General features: G+C 39.1%; 1 protein-coding gene and 1 long non-coding RNA gene across 2 annotated transcripts; both read left to right on the top strand.

Moving 5' to 3' along the window:
- The first annotated feature begins 1,841 nt into the window (after positions 1-1,841).
- On the top strand, positions 1,842-13,196 carry LOC144631136 (obg-like ATPase 1). The gene is made up of 16 exons (XM_078489527.1): positions 1,842-2,045; positions 2,136-2,206; positions 3,604-3,615; positions 4,008-4,068; positions 4,291-4,357; positions 5,385-5,445; positions 5,544-5,635; positions 6,562-6,588; positions 7,570-7,626; positions 8,473-8,550; positions 9,879-9,976; positions 10,090-10,171; positions 10,817-10,875; positions 11,380-11,476; positions 11,771-11,893; positions 12,229-13,196. The coding sequence occupies exons 1-16, from the start codon at positions 1,852-1,854 to the stop codon at positions 12,340-12,342; spliced, it is 1,293 nt and encodes a 430-aa protein (XP_078345653.1). The 5' UTR covers positions 1,842-1,851; the 3' UTR covers positions 12,343-13,196.
- An 887-nt stretch (positions 13,197-14,083) lies between these two features.
- LOC144631140 (uncharacterized) lies at positions 14,084-17,218 on the top strand. Its single transcript, XR_013566680.1, has 3 exons — positions 14,084-14,582; positions 16,412-16,533; positions 17,150-17,218. It is a non-coding gene; the product is annotated as an uncharacterized LOC144631140 (long non-coding RNA).
- The last annotated feature ends 2,772 nt before the right edge of the window (positions 17,219-19,990 follow it).

Consider the following 19,990-nt stretch of genomic DNA (forward strand, 5'->3'; position numbering starts at 1 on the left):
TGTCAAAACTCTTATAACAGCTACAAAGGAGATAAATAAGATCAAATTTAGTCATGATTTCACCAAGGGTAGCCTGTGTAGCTGGCGGTTTTGTTGGGTTTTAAAGCACACACAAGCAAGCCACGAGAGCCCCAAGCCCCTCACAGCTCTGCCACTTGCTTGTGTACGCTTTAAAATCCAACAAGAGTCCTAGCTACACAGGCTGAACCAAGGGTATTGTGTTAGTTTGACTTGCAAATCAGTGGAGCAAAAAAAACTGGAAACCGGGGGGGGGGGGAAGGACTCCATATAATGGCCTATACGGGGAGGCTCCGCCCGAAAGGGGTACCTTTTTCAGGCTTCAGGTATATGAAAGGGTAGGAATTTCACAAGTTAAGGTATATGAAAGGGTATGAAAATCCGTCATTTAGGTTTTTAAAAGGGTATTTAATTAAAATATTTTGAACAGACGCACTTTATGGCTGTATTATTTTAATTTATTAAGCGCTACATGAAAATGACAAGAAAACGTCCTGTTCTAAGTCTATGCCATGCCTCTTAGGTATATGAAAGGGGTACCTTTTTTCAGTAAAAGGTATACGAATTGGATACAATTTCTGTCAAAATGGTATATAAAAGGGTAAGGGCTAAAAGCTTGGGGCGGAGCCTCCCCGTATAAAACTTTTTTGAGTGCCCCCCCCCCCCCGGGACTGGAAACTGCCAAACAGTTCAAGCTATTGTAGCTATTCTTAAAAGCAATATGGATTGAAAAATTCCTCTATTTGACCTCAAGTTGTTCTTAAATATTTGAGACAACTTTCAACATTTGCTCCTCACAGGCTTGCCAGGAAATCAGAATTTTGTGCTATGGTATGATTTGTTCGCCCGATTTGTTCCAAGCAAATTTGCATGCTATTGACTAGCCCAATTTTTTTTTCCTTATTTTAATTGGGAGGATGAAAATCCACCCAATTTCTATTTTTTCCAATTTAAGACTTAATAGGTTCTCATAAAAAGAGGGTTTAATTTGCAAATTTAACCCTAACAGGTTCTTTATGTTAGGTTCTTTATACTCGTACTTACATGTACCTCTAGACGAGAATGGTGGCTCCGCAATCAAGATAATCTTGTTCATAGGGTGCTGGAAGAAGAAAGACCCTAGTTGCAAAAGAAAAGGAATAAAACTAGATAAATGGAAACAACAAATACAATGGAAGAGGTTTTAAATGAAAATTGCAGTCAACTTTCAACTCAGATACCTGTGTCTCTGTCCTTCTTTGGGAAGGATCGTGTTGGCTGACTAAAATATGATAGGAGCCTGGGTCCCGGATTTTGCGCCCGGCGCCCCCTCTCCAAAAAGTTTTCAGTCCGTCTCCATGGCCGCAGTGTGAAGTAGAGATTGTGTCGCCATGGATTTGCACATGCCCAGGGTTAATATACCCAACGAAAATGATATCCCCAAAGTTAGTAGACGAACTGATGTGATCGTTTTTCGCCTAAAATCTTGGCTAAGAGACAGACCCAAACTAGCCTGCGAATTCAGCTGCCTATCATTCGATTCGCTCCCTCTACTACAAGCTACACCCAATGCAAACTAAAATCGAGGAGCTCGCTGCTCCAAAAATTGTTTTTACTGTTTCGCAGTTAAATTTTGATTCAGATAAAAAGGCAAAAAGAAAAAAATTACATTTGACACATTTGGCAGGAAGTAAAGCTTTCGATTTCGTTTCGTCTTGCGGAAAAGGCTGGAATGCATTTTCCCGCCAAATGCAATCAGCTGAACATTGACCAATCAGAGCGCATGTACTATTTCAACAGGTCCGCGATCAATGAATATCCTTCAGCGGCTTACAAAACAGAGTATGCTCTGTTATGTTGCGCCGCCATATTGCTAAAATTGCATCAACTGTTGCAAGCTTTGAAAGCAGGTTATTTTTACGCTGTTTCTCTGTTTCATTCCGCCTCAAAATGCCTCCGAAAAAGAAGGAAGAGGAAAAGCCGACTCCATTAATGGGCCGATTTGGAACCTCGCTGAAATGTGGGATCGTCGGGCTACCAAATGTAGGGTAAGGGAACTCACGTGGATCGATTGATCAATGAGAAGACTTTATTTTGGTTTTATCGAAGACTGTTGTTTATCCACGTGTAATTTTCAGGAAATCGACGTTTTTCAATGTGTTAACCAAGAGTGCAGCTTCAGCAGAAAATTTTCCTTTCTGCACAATAGGTCAGTGTACAATGAATTCTTTGTTTGTATTATGTTTGTACAGCTATAAATCGCCTTATCACGGTCTATTATAAGAAACTCTAGAACTACACTATCAGTGTGAAAATCTGATGTTAAATACTGCCATCAAAATATAAGTTATGACCAATTTGCATTACGTTGATAAATTGAGAGATACTTGATGCAAGAGATTTTAGTTTAGAGGTACTTGATAAGTTGAGGTAGCCCAGGGGGTAGTGCTTAGGACCCCAGATCAATCCCGGGGAGGGGGAGGGGGCACTCAGCAAAGATTTAAATTGGGGAGATCTACCCAAGGTCCAGACAGATACCCTTTTTACCTACCAATTTGGCAGAAAAGTAACCCTTTCAGACACTTTCGTTGGTAAAATTGGAAAATGGTACGGAAAGATTTCCGCACTGGACCCTACATTAATTATGTATGCAACTATTTCATACTATCACTATACATAAACAGCAATCATGAAAAGAACGAATCAGTCAGAAAATTGTATGCATAATTAATGTAGGGTCCTGTGCGGAAATCTTGCCAATGGTACACCTTACACAAACCTACACAAGATATACTGCATTTCTTTTCTAACCTTTTGAGTAAGGTAACCCTTAAAATACTCAGCCTCGCGTGCATTTGTGCAAGATATTTCAAAATGCCCTCTGTTATATTTTATACTGCAATAACATTTCCCGCTACCCATTCCTAAAATTCAACTCTATAAATTTATCCCTTCTTATCCCTCCCTATTTCAGGGCCATACCAAAATAAAGAAATAAAAATGAAAAACTAAATTTAAAATACCCCAGTTCAACCCTCCAAGTTTATTTGTTTCCTTAGTGGCCATTTGGCCACCAACTACTCAAGTTTTGGTCGCCAGTGAAAAATTTTAGTCACCAAATTAAGCTGATGCTTTCAATCCTTCCTCTCAATTTGAGTCGCCAGGCTGGCGACCTTGGTTCAAATTTAGTCGCCAGCTCCAAAATTTTAGTCGCCATAGTCGCCATGGCGACTAAAATGGTCTTAACTTGGAGGGTTGCAGCTGCCCCCGCCAGGAAAACTTGCCCCCGCAGACAAAAAATCCTAGGTACGGCCCTGTATTTATCTCCAGACTGAAAAAAGTACCCTTTTTGGGCCAAACTTTCCCATATAGTCTAGGTTCCTGGACCCTCACAATACCACCAAATTGTTAGGACCTGACAAAATGCCAGGGTAACCTGTGACGGGCTTGCACCATATCTATGGAAAGGGAGTAGTACTTAGTATAACATTTGTTAATGAAGAAAACCAGATTAAACATTTTATTGTGTTTTGTTGGCCACTTGGCAGATATGCTGTCTTTGTCTACTTTCATGTTAATTTTTATTTTTTATTTTATTTCTTTCAGATCCTAATGAAAATAAGTATCATCCAATTATATAGTACTTACCAACTTTCAGGTGACCTTGAGCGTTTTGTTCCAATAAACCTGTTTTACAAAAGGCCGTGTTATGTGAGGTTATGAACACACCAGTTTAAGCTAATTGTCACTAACAAAACGCTAATGTTATTTGACCCCAAGCATGTCAAATGTTCAAGAAAATGCTCAATTACCTAATATTTTACTCCATGTTTTACTCTAATTTCCTTGGGCCCAAAATGTACTACAGTACTATTTTAATTAAAAATGTGTCTGTACATTTTGTAAGTTAAAAAAAAAAATGCTCATAAAGGTTCTGTTATCCTAATTTAAGGAAAAAAAAATTAATATGTAAAATAATCATTTCCAAACTTTTGCTTTTTTCTGTGCACGTCGAGTGGCTGTTCCGGATGAAAGATGGAATTTTCTATGCGATTTTCACAAGCCTGCAAGGTTAGTTGTTACTAAGGGCCAGGCTGTTTATATGAAGAAAAGTTGTCACTGGTTTTAGGGTCCCACTCTCCCGTGAGCAATCTTTTTCTGAGTATTTATATAAAAAAAGGTGTACCTTACCTCACTCAAGCAGGGGACAAATTGAGTGTACAAAAAGAGACATGTTTACTTGTGTTTCTTTCTCTTTTGATAAGCTGTTTATTAATTGTGTTTATTTTTCAGCAAAGTTCCAGCTTTCCTTCATGTGACCGATATTGCTGGTCTGGTTCAAGGAGCTAGCGAAGGCAAGGTAAGATTTTACAGTCCTTAGTATACAGGCTTTGACTTGATTACAAGTGTTCCAGTTTACATTTAAGCAGCTGTATCAGCCAGCCACCCTCTGATCAATAACTGTGACTTAACCCATTGACGCCTGTACCAGCTGTAACTGGATGTGAGGAGCATTGGCCTTTTTTCCGCTTCTTGATGTCATTATATTCGACCAACAAAGGCATCATCACTTATACTCAAGATCTGCAGGAAGAAAAGATCTTTCCAATGATACCTAGGTCACAGTGATTACAAGTGTTAATGTACCTCGAATTATGCATGGAAATACATACAATTCATGTAGAAATTTCAGTGAAAAACTCAAAGGAAAATTTCCACCAACCACCCCTTGCTTTCTCCAGAATTCTTGAACTGAGAGCTAGCCCACTTGATGGCCAACAAGTGCAGCAAAATGATAAAAAAAAAGACAAAAAAGAAAAGCCCAAAAAAAAAAAAAATGAAAAGCCTTAAGTGGAAGAGTACTTTCTGACCCGAAGACTATCTCCAAATTTTGACTTTTGCACATGCACGAGCAAATAATGCTAGTGGAAAGAAAGGCATGCCTTCATGTTGCAAGTGGCGTTTTCAGTAGACTGGAGCTTATTTAATGCATAACTGCCCAAAGAAATGTCAAAAATACCCAAAAATTGTTTTTGGAAAATCTCCAGGTGTCAATGAGTTAAAATTAACTAGATTCATAAAAGAAAAAAACTTTCTTGAAAATGTTTAGTAAGTAGTAACAAGATTAGTTCCAACCCTCCAAGTTTATTTTTTCCTTAGTGGCCATTTGGCCACCGACTGCCCAAGTTTAATCGCCAGTGAAAAATTTTAGTTGCTAAATTAAGCTCACACTTTCAATCCTTCTTCTCAATTTTAGTCGCCAGGCTGGTGACTTCAGTTCCAATTTAGTCGCCAGCTTCAAAATTTTAGTCGCCATGGTGACTAAAATGGCCTTAACTTGGAGGGTTGAGTTCTCATGCTGATCAAGGGAATGTTTTTTTTCACAGGGTCTAGGAAATGCCTTTTTATCCCACATATGGGCATGTGATGCAATATTTCATATGATACGTAAGTAGGAACTCTGTGCTTTAAAATAATGTTCTCTCTCTTTGTTTGGGTGATATTGAGTTTAGTGTAAACTGTGAACCTTTTTTTTTTTTGCTCAGGTGCATTTGAAGGTGAAGATGTAACCCATGTTGAGGGAGATGTGGATCCTGTGCGAGACTTGGAAATTATTTTAGAGGAATTAAGACAAAAGGTAGGAGTGACCAGTAACCTTAATTTTACACTCTAAAAGCCTGGCCAAAAGGAGACCCAAGAAGACCCAAGTTTTCAACTTGCATCCACTGGGGACTCTGTTAGGCGAGGACTTGCGTGTGCTTGCATTGACTTGTGATGACTTGCATTCATTTTTGGTCAAGATCAAATTTGCATGGAAGTCAACATAAGTTTTTCACCGTTTGGCCACCCAATGCAAGTGAGCACAAGTCTTGCTGCCTACTTCAAGTACTGAATTGCATCGTGTGCAGTAGCTTTAAAATGGTTTTTTTTGACAAACTGCATGCACTTGCAAGTAACCTTGCAAGTCCATTTGGCCAGCCAATGCAAGTCTGTCCGCAACTTCAACTTGTGACTACTTATGTCAACTTGCATTACCGATTGGCCAGGGCTTAAAACTGTAATGCAAAAAGAGTCAACTGAGGGATTAGGAAAATGTGTTTGTTATAATAATGGGGAAACAAAGTCATTAGTTTCTAAAGAAACTGTTTGCTGTGTTGGTGGGAAAGTGAAACAATTAGTTGATTATCAACAGAAAAATGAACTTGCCGGGGCAGTTGGGCCAGGGGTTTTTTCCTGTCCTGAATTAGAATAAAACAGCACATCTAGAAGATAAGGAAGTGTTGGCTTAAAATCTAGGAAAGAGCATTAAATTTTCTGATGACCGCTAAATGTCTTGATTTAGGGTCAAATTACATGGATGCTAATCTCTGAAACCTTCAAATTATTATACAACACTTCATAACAGTAACCCTTTGAAAACCATTTTTCTTAGATTAGATTTAAGTGTCACCTATTATTTGGCCTGAGCGGGAAATGGAGTAAAGGTTTAATTTAGGAGATGACGATTTATAGTATTTTGCTTTTCATGCCAAAATAATAAAAAAAGTTCCTTCTCTCAATCAGGATGAAGAATACCTTAAAGACAAAGTGGTGAGTTTCTTGTTGTTGTTGTTGTTGTTGTTGTTGTGTGGTGGTGGTGGTGGTGGTTTTCTTTTACTAAACAAAAATGCAGGGTTTTCTCTGGTCACTCTTAAAGGGACTATGTCACGGATTTTACCAGATTTTTGAACCGCCAAAATTTATATTTGTGTCGCTTGAAACCTAAAAATAATGGTCCATTTTTATTGATAATGGCTATATTAGAGCACTGAAACTGTTACCTAGCATCTTTGGGTGCGATTGCCTCGGATGGAAACAGATTACAATTTGAAATTGTTAGGCAAATGTTTTCAAATTGTTTCAGCACGTCTTCAAAAATCAACATTTATAGCCGTAGCTTGATTTGTATCCGCAAAGTAAGGTTATATATTCCTTTAGGTGTTCAAAGATAGTGTTTTTTATGGGTTTAGTTGCCTACCACTTATTTCAAAGCAGTTTTGACCACAAAACTGTGATAACCCCGTGACATAGTCTCTTTAATGGTCACTGAATATTGTTTTGTGATCAATGAGAAGTTGGGAATTTTTTTTGTTAAAAAAGGAAATGTAATTTATTTACCCATGTTACACAGAAGAGCTCAGGAGCGCTTGTTAAGACGTGTACATGCATCTAAGATCGAATTGGAATTTGGAGTGTTGGTTTTTGTGGAGGGAGGAAAAATTGGAGAGCCCGGAGAAAAACCTTTGGAGCAAGGACGAGAACCAACAACAAACTCAACCCACATAAGGCACCAGGCCGGAATTGTACCTGGGCCACATTGGTGGGAGGCAAGCACGCTCACCACTGCGCCTCCCCTTTTGGTTTCTTCACATGTGAAGGACCATCTGAAATAAACCATGGGGTTGGAATTTTCTACTGTTTTTTTGTTGTTGTTCTATTTGTTTTTACATATGTACAAGTTAAGAGGAAAATAATTTTGCTCAGATTCCCCCTGTATTTTTTTTAATTTGTCGTCATATTATTTTTTTTCAGTCAACAATGGATAAAACAGTTGTGAGAGGAGGTGACAAAAAAAGATTAGGAGAATTGGTGAGTGGACTGTATTCTCAAATTTTTATCATGAAAACAAGCTAAGGAAAATAGTTTTTTTCAACATGAAATACAATATTTTATTGCAGGGTAAAGTAGACCCACGGAGCATCAGAGCATCTTCAACTTTCCTGTTCTGTCAGACCTTAATTTATACCTGCCAACTCTCACGCCTTAGGAATCTTACGCCTGCGAGTTGAAAACTTCGATCTCATGCCAACCACGCTTACGCACCAATTGCCACGCCTGAACCATCGCACACTCCAAAAATAGTGAACTCAAAAAGTGAGAAAAAAAAATCCATTAGATAAATGATGAACTTTCCCCACAATCTCAGAGTTTTGAAAGAAAAGATTGGGAATGTTAACAAGGTCGTGTGTAGCAAAACACGTCAGCGCACTGGAATCGGGATATGTTCGGAACGTCTTCGGGATACTTCGGAAATCCCGGCACTCTCAGGATAAAAATCTCACACCCTTGACCCAGAAAAAGTTGGCAGGTATATCAATTTTGCACAAAGTTTGACAACTGCCTGTCAGGGGACACCTCCAGTGAAGAGACACTTAAGGCCTTCCAAGGGGGGAACCGATGTCCCTAGCCAACATCTGTAAATGTCGCTGTCATTAATTTACCGCTATTGTGTTGCTGTCGCACTATGTTGCTGTCGCATTTCCGTGCCATAATGATGTTGCTTGTCGCTGTTAAAATGTTCCTGTGTCGCCAGAATTTAGGGTCATGTCTGTTGTTGCTTTTACCCCTTGGAAGGCCTCACACTTTACTTATTAACATTATTTTTTGTTACTCAGATCACTGATTAAAGGGTTTATGCTTAATTATTCCTTGCAGGAAAGTTTGAAAAAAATTTGCCACTGGGTCGCTGAAGAAAAAAAGCATGTTAGATTTGGAACTTGGGAGGCTAAAGAAGTAAGTGTTCTTTAAACTTGATAAAGTTCTGTGTATTGCTAGAACAACAGTTTAGAATTACAAAACATTGTTTAAAATTATTCATTTCATTTTAATTAGGGGAGAAGGGTTGGCGGAGTGGTGAGAGTGCTCTCCTTCCACCAATGTGGCCCGGGATCGATTCCCGGACCCGGCACCATATGTGGGTCGAGTTTGTTGTTGGTTCTCGCCCTTGCTCCGAGGGTTTTACTCTGGGTTTTCCGGTTTTCCTCCCTCCTGAAAAACCAATATTTTCAAATTCCAATTCAACCTGGATAGAGGACCCGCATTAAACCAGCTATTGCTGATGTCACATCCTCACTGAATATAGCCATTTATATTTTATTATTATTATTATTATTCTTTTTCCTGTCCCATTGGTGTCCATACTAAAGCGGTTTGACTGTATATGAATTTTTCTCAGTTATTTTTTAACAATTGCATCCAATAATAATAAATAGTAATAAATAAATATTAATATAGTGCCAGGCTATCCAACCCTGCTCTAGGCACTTAACAATAATGTTAAAAAAATTAAGAAAAACTTTACTGAAAGTACCTTATTCTTACTAATTTTCGCGAGTACTAATTTGCGCGATTTTTGCGATTTCAAAATAATCGCGAAATTTAATATGCGCGAAAAAAACATTGCGTGAAATTTAAACACGCGAAAATTAATACCATATTATATATCAAAACAATAAAAATTTTTTTAAATGTTTGGAACTGCAACTATTTACCCTTGAGATATCTTTCCGTCTTGTTTTCGACTAGCACCCTTCCTCTGATTACTGCTTTCTTTACCTAAGAAATCGCCCAAAACCTCTTTAGTGCAGTCACCAAAGTTTCCGTTAGCCAGGCTCCTTGATCCTTGTATTTACATTGAACAAGACCTTTGTATTTTTTGAGTAGTTTCTCACTCTTACCCTGCGATCGATCGATAAAACACTGACAAAATCGCGAAATTTAGTACACTCTTCAGGGGCGTAGCTAGCCGGTGGGCCCGTGGCCCGGGCCTACAAATTTTTGCTCTAATTTTTCTTGCAATCGAGAAAATTAATACTCGCGAAATTAGCGCCTCCCGAATACCTTTCGCGAAATTAAGTACGCGCGAAAAGGTTGGTGTGTTTTTTTTTTTTTTTTTTTTTTTTGAGACCCCCCCCCCCCCCCCCCCCCCCCCCCCCTTAGTAAGAGTAAGGTACAATAAAAAATCCAAAAGTGAATGCCGACTGCCATTACACTTTTAAATAGGCAGTATCGTTCATTGGTTTGCGGAAGTTTGCATTTCAACATTACTGTCTTGATTTCAGATTGAAGTCCTCAACAAGCACTTACTACTCACATCAAAACCTGTGATATATCTAATAAACTTATCTGAAAAGGACTACATCAGGAAAAAGAACAAATGGTCAGTTTCTTTTTTACCCTTCTGTTTTCAATATTTTGAGGAGCAGTCTTTGAAAAAATAGTCTGAATTCTGTGTAAAACACCTTATGTTCTTTTTCTCTATTTTTTTTTAAGGCTGGCAAAGATAAAAGAGTGGGTAGATACTCATGATAGCGGAGCTGTAATAATCCCTCTAAGTGGCGCCTTGGAATCTAAGGTAGCTATAAACTGAAGGGTGTAATTTTTCCCAGTCTTACAAATCAGGACATCCGGGGCGTTTGCTAGCCTCCTTCGCAAACGTTCTTTGGGCTCGTCTCATGGGGGAGAAACGTGCGACGAGCCCAAAGAACGTCTGCGAAGGAGGATAGACGTTTGCGTGTATAAAGTTAGTATTTCCTTTTATCGCATTCTATAAGAAAATAGGCCAATCAGAGCGCGAGAAAGTTGATGGTATGATACGTGTTGTGTGTAATGATGTTTGCCGCCAGATATGGCGCATGGCCCATCTTTCTACGGTTTTCCCGCCATAATGTATCGCCACTGTCGCAGTTTTTTCCCGCCATAATGTGCTGCATCTGTGACAGTTTCTTCCCCGCCATAATGTGCCGCATCTACCGTTTTCCCGCCATGTTGTACCACGTCCGTTAGTTTTTCCCGCCATTATGTTCCTGCCGTCACTGTTGTGACTGGATATGCTGGTTTTATTCTTTCGTTGCTTCTGTCTGGGATATCAGTATCTGACGCCACTTGTAGTCGACAAACTTAATTTTTGTGGTGAGTTTAGGGATAGAGAAAGGGTTGGATAACGGAGAAAATCGATTCAGCAAAGCAAATTTAGTTTATTTTATTCTCATTTTCTAAGCTTGTAGATTTGGGTCCTGAAGAAGGCGAGAAGTACCTCAAAGAAGTTGGCACCCAAAGGTACAAAGTTATTCTTAGACTTGTTGGCTTTTTTTAAATGGAAGGGTTATAAAGGATATCTGGCTTGCCTGGGCCCTGCGGTGAATTATTTTTATTTTTGCACAAGCCACGTGGTTCGGGAGTAGACATACCGACCAATCACAGCAAATGCAAGTTACTGCTAGAACCATTCAGAAGTCGAAGTAAATAGCATGCAACCTGCCCCTAGCGCGGGAAAACTTGTTACCTGCGCCAAGCGCGGGAAAACAGTAGAGTTGAGTGACAATTAGCGAAACCAAAGCAACACATTTTTTAATGAACAAAAGCGAGTAGTTTCTATAGAAACTGTTTTGGTGCATCAAAGGACAAACGTTACGAAATACTTCATTATCAAATTGAACGTAAATTGACTGGCGTAGTGAATTTGGAAAGCTAATTTGATCACCTTTGTCGGAGCAAAACCAGTTGAAAACCGCGCTAACAGGAATCCCTGCTTCGCTAACTGGTCTTGTTATTCGTTTCCAGTGCTCTCAGTAAAATCATTACCACTGGGTTCAAGGCTCTTCAGCTTCAGTATTTCTTCACGGCTGGAAAAGACGAGGTTAAGGCCTGGACAATTCTGGTGAGAACGAGCCGTTTAGTTTTCTTGCTTTTAATGTTTATTCATAACAAACTTTTACGAGGAAAAATGTTGCAAAGCCGGGACACACGAAAACAAGGAGTTAGGGATGAGATGAGACGAGAGTCTTGACGACCGGAAATTTGAGCAAGTTCAAATATGATATTAGCTCAAAGAGACATGGCAGCCAATGAAAGATCTCGTTTGATGTTGACTTTGCACTTCACTGGATGAGAATCGCTGTTAACAAATGAGCCCAAAATCAAGTATTTTTCACTTTACTTTTGTCTTCCACAGAAAGGAACTAAAGCCCCTCAAGCGGCTGGAAAAATTCACACAGACTTTGAGAAAGGCTTCATAATGGCCGAAGTGATGAAATTCGACGATTTCAAGGAGCTTGGTTCAGAGAACGCAGTCAAGGTAAAATATCTTGGGAACATGATTTTGAAAGACGTTGTCTTGCCTGTGTGTCGGACTACAGATGGAGAAGTCCCAGCGAGTGAGCCAGGGCAATGTTTTTTTTGACGTGTTTTTTGGCAAAACACTTATCTCTCACAGGGCCTCCCTCCCCCAGTAGTGGGTGACGAAGCTAGAGGAACCCCCTTTCCCATTGGAGCAAGAAAAGGAACATATTCACCTCACCCTCTCCCCATTTTCAAGGAAGAAATGGCCAATTCCCCTCCCTCCCCCCGCCCCACTTTCTGCCCCTTCGCGTTGTCAGTCTGATTTTTCTTTTTGTGCCCTTTCTCTCGCAGGCTGCAGGAAAATACAAACAAGAAGGCAAGAACTACGTGGTTAACGACGGCGACATCATTTTCTTCAAGTTTAACGCCGGCGCTGGTTTAACAGACAAGAAGAAAGCTAAATAATAAATATATTTAACGAACATTGACGACAGTGACGTGTAGGCATAGTAGAACTGAAGACTTCCAGCTAAACTAGAAACATATTTTTGTCATTATTCCTGAACTCTTGGTGGAAGCATCCAGAGTTAGATGATCTTGTCTGGTCTTGACTTTATTTCCGCGCAGAAGATTTTCGTGACAGCTGCTTTTTTGGCACGAGAGTTTAGAAGCAATAATATCATCATATATTTTACGCATGCTTAAAATATGTCTCCAATTCTGCCTCGTCCCGACGAGAGCCCTCGGGACAATTATCTTCAAAATACAAATGAAACTTGCCACGCCCCCCCCCCCCTCCCCCCTCTCCTGTTATAAAGTGAACAAGCAATACAAAGCTTTTTTTGCGGAACACATCATTGTATAAGGGGAGGTGTGTATTTGTGCGTGTGGGTGTGGGGGTTGGGAAGGTCTGGGAGATTCTATGCTATAAGATTTTTGGACGAGAATTTACAGTGAACCAAGCTTAACACTTAAGATTCAATATGACACAAAGACGTAGGATTTACTTTTCACGTTTTCCCCAAAATATCTCAAAACAGCATTTGGTGCAATTTTGTTCAGGAAATATCTAGTCTTACCCTGAGTACCAGAGTATTTTTCTCGCGCGCAGTGGATACTTCGGCGGCCGAAGGATGCGCCGACGGCCGAAGAAAACCTTTGGCACCCAGGGTAATCTAGCTGAGATCATAACGTTTTTTTTTAACGAGGAAATTCTCTTTTAGTTTCAAGATGGAAATTTGAATCCATTGCGTCTCACCCCTGGCAGTAGCAAACTCAGTTTTAAAAACACAAAATAAAGAAACAAACGAATGCAGAAAGGAGAACTTGGTGATTTATATATTTCGACTTCCAAAGCCTTTTAGTTCCACCTTTCCCGCTCCCCGCCCCATCCTAACTTGTATTCGCTTTTTGCGCGTTCAACGATCGCAGAACTGAACACGAGATAGAAATAGAGGGCGGTGAACAGTTTACCTTATTATAGAAATATAACGAAACATTTTAACAACGCGAACAAAATTTACGCGTAATACAATTAACCCCTTGCCTACCAGAGCCAAACACACCAGCAACCGGCGGCCATATTAATTTTTAATGAGATCTTGGCTAAGCAATAGCATCTTCAGATAAATTTAAAGTACATCTAGATTAAGCATATACACAGTTCCTCTGCCTCCGCTCTCATACTGTTGACTCGTACGCTCCCCGGTGAACCCTGACCATGTGCATTGAGGTTCAACTCCCCTCTCTCGCCACCCTTCTTCTTTTTTTCATACTCTTCAGTCACTTGGCATAATTCGCGTGGCTTAAATCGCACACAGAGTCGCGATGGGCAAAAAATTCAGCTAGCTTCATCTGCTTCATCTGTTTCCATTCCGCCTCACGCACACAAGCCGCCATTTGTACATTGTCCAAGCAAAAGCATTTTATTGGGTCGCGGGTTCAAAAGTAGTGCCAGATCCCAACAACCGGGGAGATATCAGGCACGCGAACAACCAGGCTTCAGTGATGTCTTGGTTGAGGACGTATATACGTCCTCGGTCGTTGCGGACTAGAGAGGACGATATATACGTCCTTGGTAGGCAAGGGGTTAACGCGAATTTAAGAAAAGTTCTGGTTAAATCCTTATAGTAAAAAAGTTAACGTCAATAAAATTAACGCGAATTTTTGAAATTCGCGTTCATAACATGTATCGTTAATTTCCTATAATAAGGTATTTTCAATTTTTTTAAAGTCGTGATTCGTAACACGAGCTTGAATTTCCAGATTTTGAGAAACGGCTTGTGGTTAGGGACGGAAATCCTCGGACGGTCTCGGAAAATCCTCGTTTGCTTGAGATGACAGTTTTTCCCCGCCCCGCTTTTTGATTGGCTGTCTTGAAGAGGGTGCACCCGAGCGCGTGGCTTGAAGTTCTTTGGAATTTCGCACTTCGCTCGCTTCGCTTTGGGAATTTTGCGCGAGGAAACTTCTATCTCGTTTGGATTTCTCGCGTTTATTGTTGTTATACAGAATGTGTACACAATCCACAAGCCTTTTTAGCGGCTCAATTCCGTTCCAATATAAACGGCAACAGAACGAGAAGAATTCTGTTTACCGACGCGAAGAAGGTTCAAAAGCTGTGGATTTTGCAAGCTGATCAGGTTAAATTCGTTTGGGTAAGATTTCCGCAGATTTCCTGAGATTTCTACATTGCACCATCTAACTGGGTATGTATTACACTTACTTTATCGAGCTTTATCTACGGGGCAAAGTTCACAAACACAATTTTATGCGTGATCATGAAGTACTATATATGTTTAGGATTTGCTAAGCTTAAAGCGGAGGTTGCGCTAAAATCCTGCCTCCATTTTCTTCAGCTCTCACAGTTAGCTGAAGTGCATGTGTTGAGGCTTAAAGATTGATGAAAATAAGTTTATAACCAAAATCTACATTATTGATCAGCAACGTAAAACACTGAATTATTTCCAGTCATCTCTTAAAATTATAAATAGATAAATAAATTAAAATATTATAATTATATAAACCCGGCGTATCCAATCGAACAAAATCGAACCAAAAATCAATCGAACCCAATCGAACACCAGTCGTTCGATTAGGTTCGGTAATCGAACAAAATCGAACATCTATTTTGCTGTGAGTTCGATTTTCAAACCAATCGAACACAATCAAACTAAATTGGCGTCAATGTTGTTTGGAATCCATCTTTTGATAAGTAAATCACACAGGACTAATAAGCTAGGGTTACAAAATGTCCACAATATAAACAAACAGGATTTCTGTAATCGAACGTTCGATTGAGTACTATTATCGACTGTTCGGTAATCGAACGTTCGATTGTTGACTGTTCGGTAATCAAACGTTCGATTTTGTTCGATTGACCAAATTTTATTGTGAGTTCGATTATGTTGGATTATCGAACCCAGTCGAACGATTGGGTTCGATTACAGAACGTTCGATTGGATAAGCCAGGTATAAATAAATAAATAAATAAATAAATAAACAGGAATTTGCAGTGGCATGTTCCTCAAGTGGCTTTTCATCCACTGTTTCCAAATCAAATTGGAATTTAGAAGTGTTGGTTTTTGTGGAGGGAGAAAAACCCTTGGAACAGAGACGAAAACAAACAACAAACTCGACCCTTATATGTCGCCGAGTGCAGGAGTGGAACCTGGGCCACACTGGTGAGAGGCAAGCACTCTCGCCACATGTCATAATTTCGACTGGAGACAAGTCAGCGGGTTTAACCCACAATGAACAGGGGTGTGTGTGTTGACAATGTTGTATATCACGTTAGTCCGATGCTTATATCCATCCTTTGAACAAGGGGTTGTAGAGGGCTGTGGCTACCCCATTGTCATTTGGATCTCAGGGGATCTAATAATAGGGTTGCCAGGCTGCAGGCCTCTCTCCTAGTCTGATCCACCGTTGAATACTATCTATTGGATAAGTCACTATCCAGTGGATAGTATAGTTTGGTAGTGTAGCAGCTCTCGTAAGCTCGTAACTCTACTGGTCCTCTAGTGTACCAGTTGCTTCTGTTTTGGGGGCTAAGGGCATTGTTCCTGTTTGTTCTATTGTTCCCTCAAAGGGTAGCCAGACTTTCATCAATTAGGACACTGATGCCTAAAATTGTTAATTTATTTATTTTGAGTTTTTATTACAATTCAATGACAAAATCTATACCAAAAAAAAAACAGCCATCTGGATGGTTTACAATAGAGCTCAGGGCCCCATGCAAGGTAAACCACCAGAAAATAAAATATTAAAAATGATTTTAATTAATTAAAATTAACAATTTCAGTTCTATACTGCAGTTACTGAAAGAATTATTTTAATGCCCAGTTTAAAGGAGGACAGGACATAATTCATTTCACTTTTGTTTAATCCTGGACATATCCTGGGCATATTATGCCTTCTTTGGCTCTGGGTTCCTGACCCTCCCCTCCCCTGTTCTCCAACAGAACTAAAATGGTTAATTTAAGGTTCCATTTATGCTTGGTTTCCTAAGCTGTTCATAACCCTGCTGTCTTTGCAGAAAATGGTGGATGAAGCAGAAGAGTGAGACAATACACAATATACGATTGGTCTACTAGACACTACACCCTATCAGATAGCCTCTGTACTCTGACTCTTTCTTGCTTTGCTGATAGCTTTTGTGTAAGAAAAAATGATTTTTTTAAATTTTTTTACTTGAGAGAGTATTTCATTGTATTTCCAAACACCTTGAAGTTCACAAAAAATACTCTGCTGCACATCATGTCAGGGGCGGATACAGGGGGGGTGGATAGGGTGGATATCCACCCCCCATTTTTCATTAAAAAAAATTCAAAATGTCACTTTATTAGAAATAGAAAATAAAGAAAGAAAGAAAAATTAGCTCTCGCTCATGTCTGGTTGTTGTTACGCTACGTTTCGCCATCTGCCGCCACTTAGGGTTAGGGTTAGGCCCTAATGGTCTGCCATCCACCCCCCCTTTTAAAATCCTGGATCCGCCCTGCAAGTTTCAACTCTTTTCTCAGTGACAATCCACAAAGCGAATATATGAAATACATATATGTGAACTGCTGATAAATGATGAAATGAATGAAATGATCCTCACATTGTAATTGCTATTTTAACACACTGCAAGGACCATTTTCATTCATTTCATCTTTTCTCAGTGTTAAAATGTGATGAAACACTCTATCTTGTTTAATACATTACTTAATAATTTGACATGGTGCAGATCATTTACCAATGTCTTATTGTGTTTATGTATAATTTATTGTTATAGCATGAAGTCAAGCACCCATAAAAACATTAGCCATCTATTAACTAAGGATGCCAAATGGATAGAAGGTATGAAAGTTTCTTTAATGTTAATAACACAGGTCACTGCTGTTGTTCCAGGGTTATCATGAATTAAAATAACAGGTACAATAATATTTATGCAAGTACTGCTTTATAAGATAATTAAGAAAAGATGTTTTTTGAGTCTTGTTAGATGACAACCCAAATATGATATACAACTGTAAAAGAACATAATTTCAGCATTTTGACTTTTAGTTATGATTAATCAGTACTTCTGGACTTCACTTCTGCACTGTTGCTATGTTTGTTTTCCGGCTTCTCTTTGCTGATCGTTGATTATTAACATATGACATGCCACAGTCCTGGGCATACACTGTACCATGAAGTGCAGTTAGTGTGCTGGGCTCAGATCAAGCAGTCTGGGATCAAGCCCTGGCTGGGGTCATTTCATAGTGTTCTTGGGCAAGACTCTTTATTCTCACATTGCATCTCTTAACCCAGGTGTGTAAATAAAGTATTATTATTATTATTATTATTATTATTATTATTATTATTATTATTATTATTATTATTATTATTATTATTATTAAATGGGTATGGACAAATTTTGTGCTGGTGGTAAACCTATGGTGGACTAGCATACCATCCAGGGGGAAGTAGAAATACTCCTAGTCACTTCATAAAGCCAATAAGGCTTGAAGGCAGACTTTACCCCCACTACAAACCAAAAATGGAAAAAATTACGTCCGCTGACTTTAAGCTTGAGCTATCAACTGTTTACTGTGTTCTCCCATTGTCGTTGCATTTGTGCATTTAACACGCATTGCATACCTATTTGCAATCGGGCGTGAACTACAAATCAGCGAGTTAATTCATTTTCCACGAACAGTACTGAAATGTAGCTACTGTTTGATTTAAATACAGACAACGATTAATGAACAGGTCGAAAAAATGTCCGCTTCCCTCTTCGCACTTAAAGGGACAGTATTACGAGAAATCTTCTAAGTTTTTATATGTGAACTGTGCTAGAATTATAAGGTGCACTCACAATTTAACAGAATAGCCTTTGAACAACAGAAGAAAGGCGTAAATTGATTTTCCAAGATGTAAATGAACCGCAATCAACGGTTCTTATGTGATTTTGTTCAATTAACACTTTTGAAAATTTCGGCCCGATGTTTTCAAGTTTTAGGCCACTACGTCCCTAACAGTCCGTGTCCACACTACAGTTTGAAAATTTTCATGACTAGTACACTACGTTTTAGCAACGCCAGGCCACTTTTAGTAGTTTTCCAATTAATTCCAACACCTTCCAGGATTTCCACTGACGCGTAATTTTTTTACGTGCGTTAAGGTGGATTTCCACTGACGCGTAAATTTTTACGTGCGTAAAAATTTTAGAGACATTGTATGAACGACTTGCGTACACGTTAACGCAAGTCGTTCATACATTGTCTCTAAATTTTTTTACGCACGTAAAAAATTACGCGTCAGTGGAAATCCACCTTTAACGTGTCTGAAAAAAAAAATAAGAGACAATGTATGAACGGCTTGCGTACACGTTTACGCCAGTCGTTCATACATTGTCTCTAATTTTTTCACGCACGTAAAAAATTACGTGTCACTGGAAATCCACCTTTTAACGCCGTAATACAAGAAGCTGAACTGAGCGCTTGCTTACTCAAAGGGAGGAAAAGGCCATTTCAATACTTGCAGTCGAGTCAGGGTTGAATGTAGACGGGAGTGGCGGCAGAAAGGGAGTTTGCTTGCTAGATGGAAGAAAGGAATTGAATTTGGGGACAACTGCCCAGAAACGGCTCAGATGTAGTATGTCTTCGACCGCGATGCTCCTGCTAGGGAAGTTTAAATTAAGCCCTTTTGCAATTCTCTTTGTTCCCGATTCTCTTCCATTGACCCTTTTCACACCTTGAGTTAAACTTCCAGATACGTTTTTCCTTTGGGCATTGTTCGCTGTATTGTGTGTTTTTCTGGCTAAATTTACAACTTCTGGATTTGGCTGAGAACGTTGTGAAACTTCACTGAAAGGTACGGAAAATTCTTATCGAAACAAAAGCCACTGAGCAATACTTTCATGTGGTACTGTTTATTATGCTGTCAAGGTGGTTCTAACTTTTAAGTTTGGATAAAACCCTTGCGTGTGACCATTCGTATAAAAGTTACTGAGCAGTACGTTCACTTGGTATTGTTTCAGTTTTTCAATATTTCCGAAAAATAAAGTTTGAAATTTTCTCATCATTAGGTATCGAAAGCATTAAACGTTGCAAGTTTTTTTTATAAAATGATAAAGAAGTTACGTGTACATTTATCCACTTGACGAAAAACTTAAAAAACGAATACAAAAGTCTAGCAATACAATAACAAAGAAACAAAAAAAGATAATTTCTAGAATAAGCAGTTTTCTTTTTCAAAATGCTCATGAATAGATAATGCGTACCTGTTAATTAAGTGTATTTACACAAGTTAGTTTTCATAACAGTTTGGTCGCACCATTAGAAGTATAAATGTATGCGTTGTTCTTTGAGATTTCCCGACGCTATTGTAGCAAAACAAAAAAGTTGCCGCCAAAACTATCCGCTTTAATGAAATCTCCAACCTCCTTATGACAAATTTAAGTAGGCGGGTCTTAGCCGGAATGAACGGTCTGGTCATCTTAGGGGAAAAAGCCTTGAAAAAAACGAATTTCTCTATAGAAGGTTTATAGTAAAATGTATGTGGAATGGTTAAGAGAATTTTCTTGTTGATGTGGAACTCATAGGGGTTTTAATTTGGTGTTGTTTGCCGATAGCAGCCGAGAAATTTTCAG

This window comes from Oculina patagonica, chromosome 11 (genome assembly GCF_052425735.1).
Source record: "Oculina patagonica isolate OP01 chromosome 11, crgOcupat, whole genome shotgun sequence".
NCBI classification, from domain to species: Eukaryota; Metazoa; Cnidaria; class Anthozoa; order Scleractinia; family Oculinidae; genus Oculina; species Oculina patagonica.

What these genes read in the sequence shown, in the direction of transcription:
- LOC144631136 (XM_078489527.1), top strand. Translation starts at nt 1,852, where the DNA reads ATGTTGCGCCGCCATATTGCTAAAATTGCATCAACTGTTGCAAGCTTT. An exon ending in TAGAGGAATTAAGACAAAAG is followed by an intron (nt 5,636 to 6,561) that starts GTAGGAGTGACC and finishes TCTCTCAATCAG; the next exon opens with GATGAAGAATACCTTAAAGA. An exon ending in GTGGCGCCTTGGAATCTAAG is followed by an intron (nt 10,172 to 10,816) that starts GTAGCTATAAAC and finishes TCATTTTCTAAG; the next exon opens with CTTGTAGATTTGGGTCCTGA.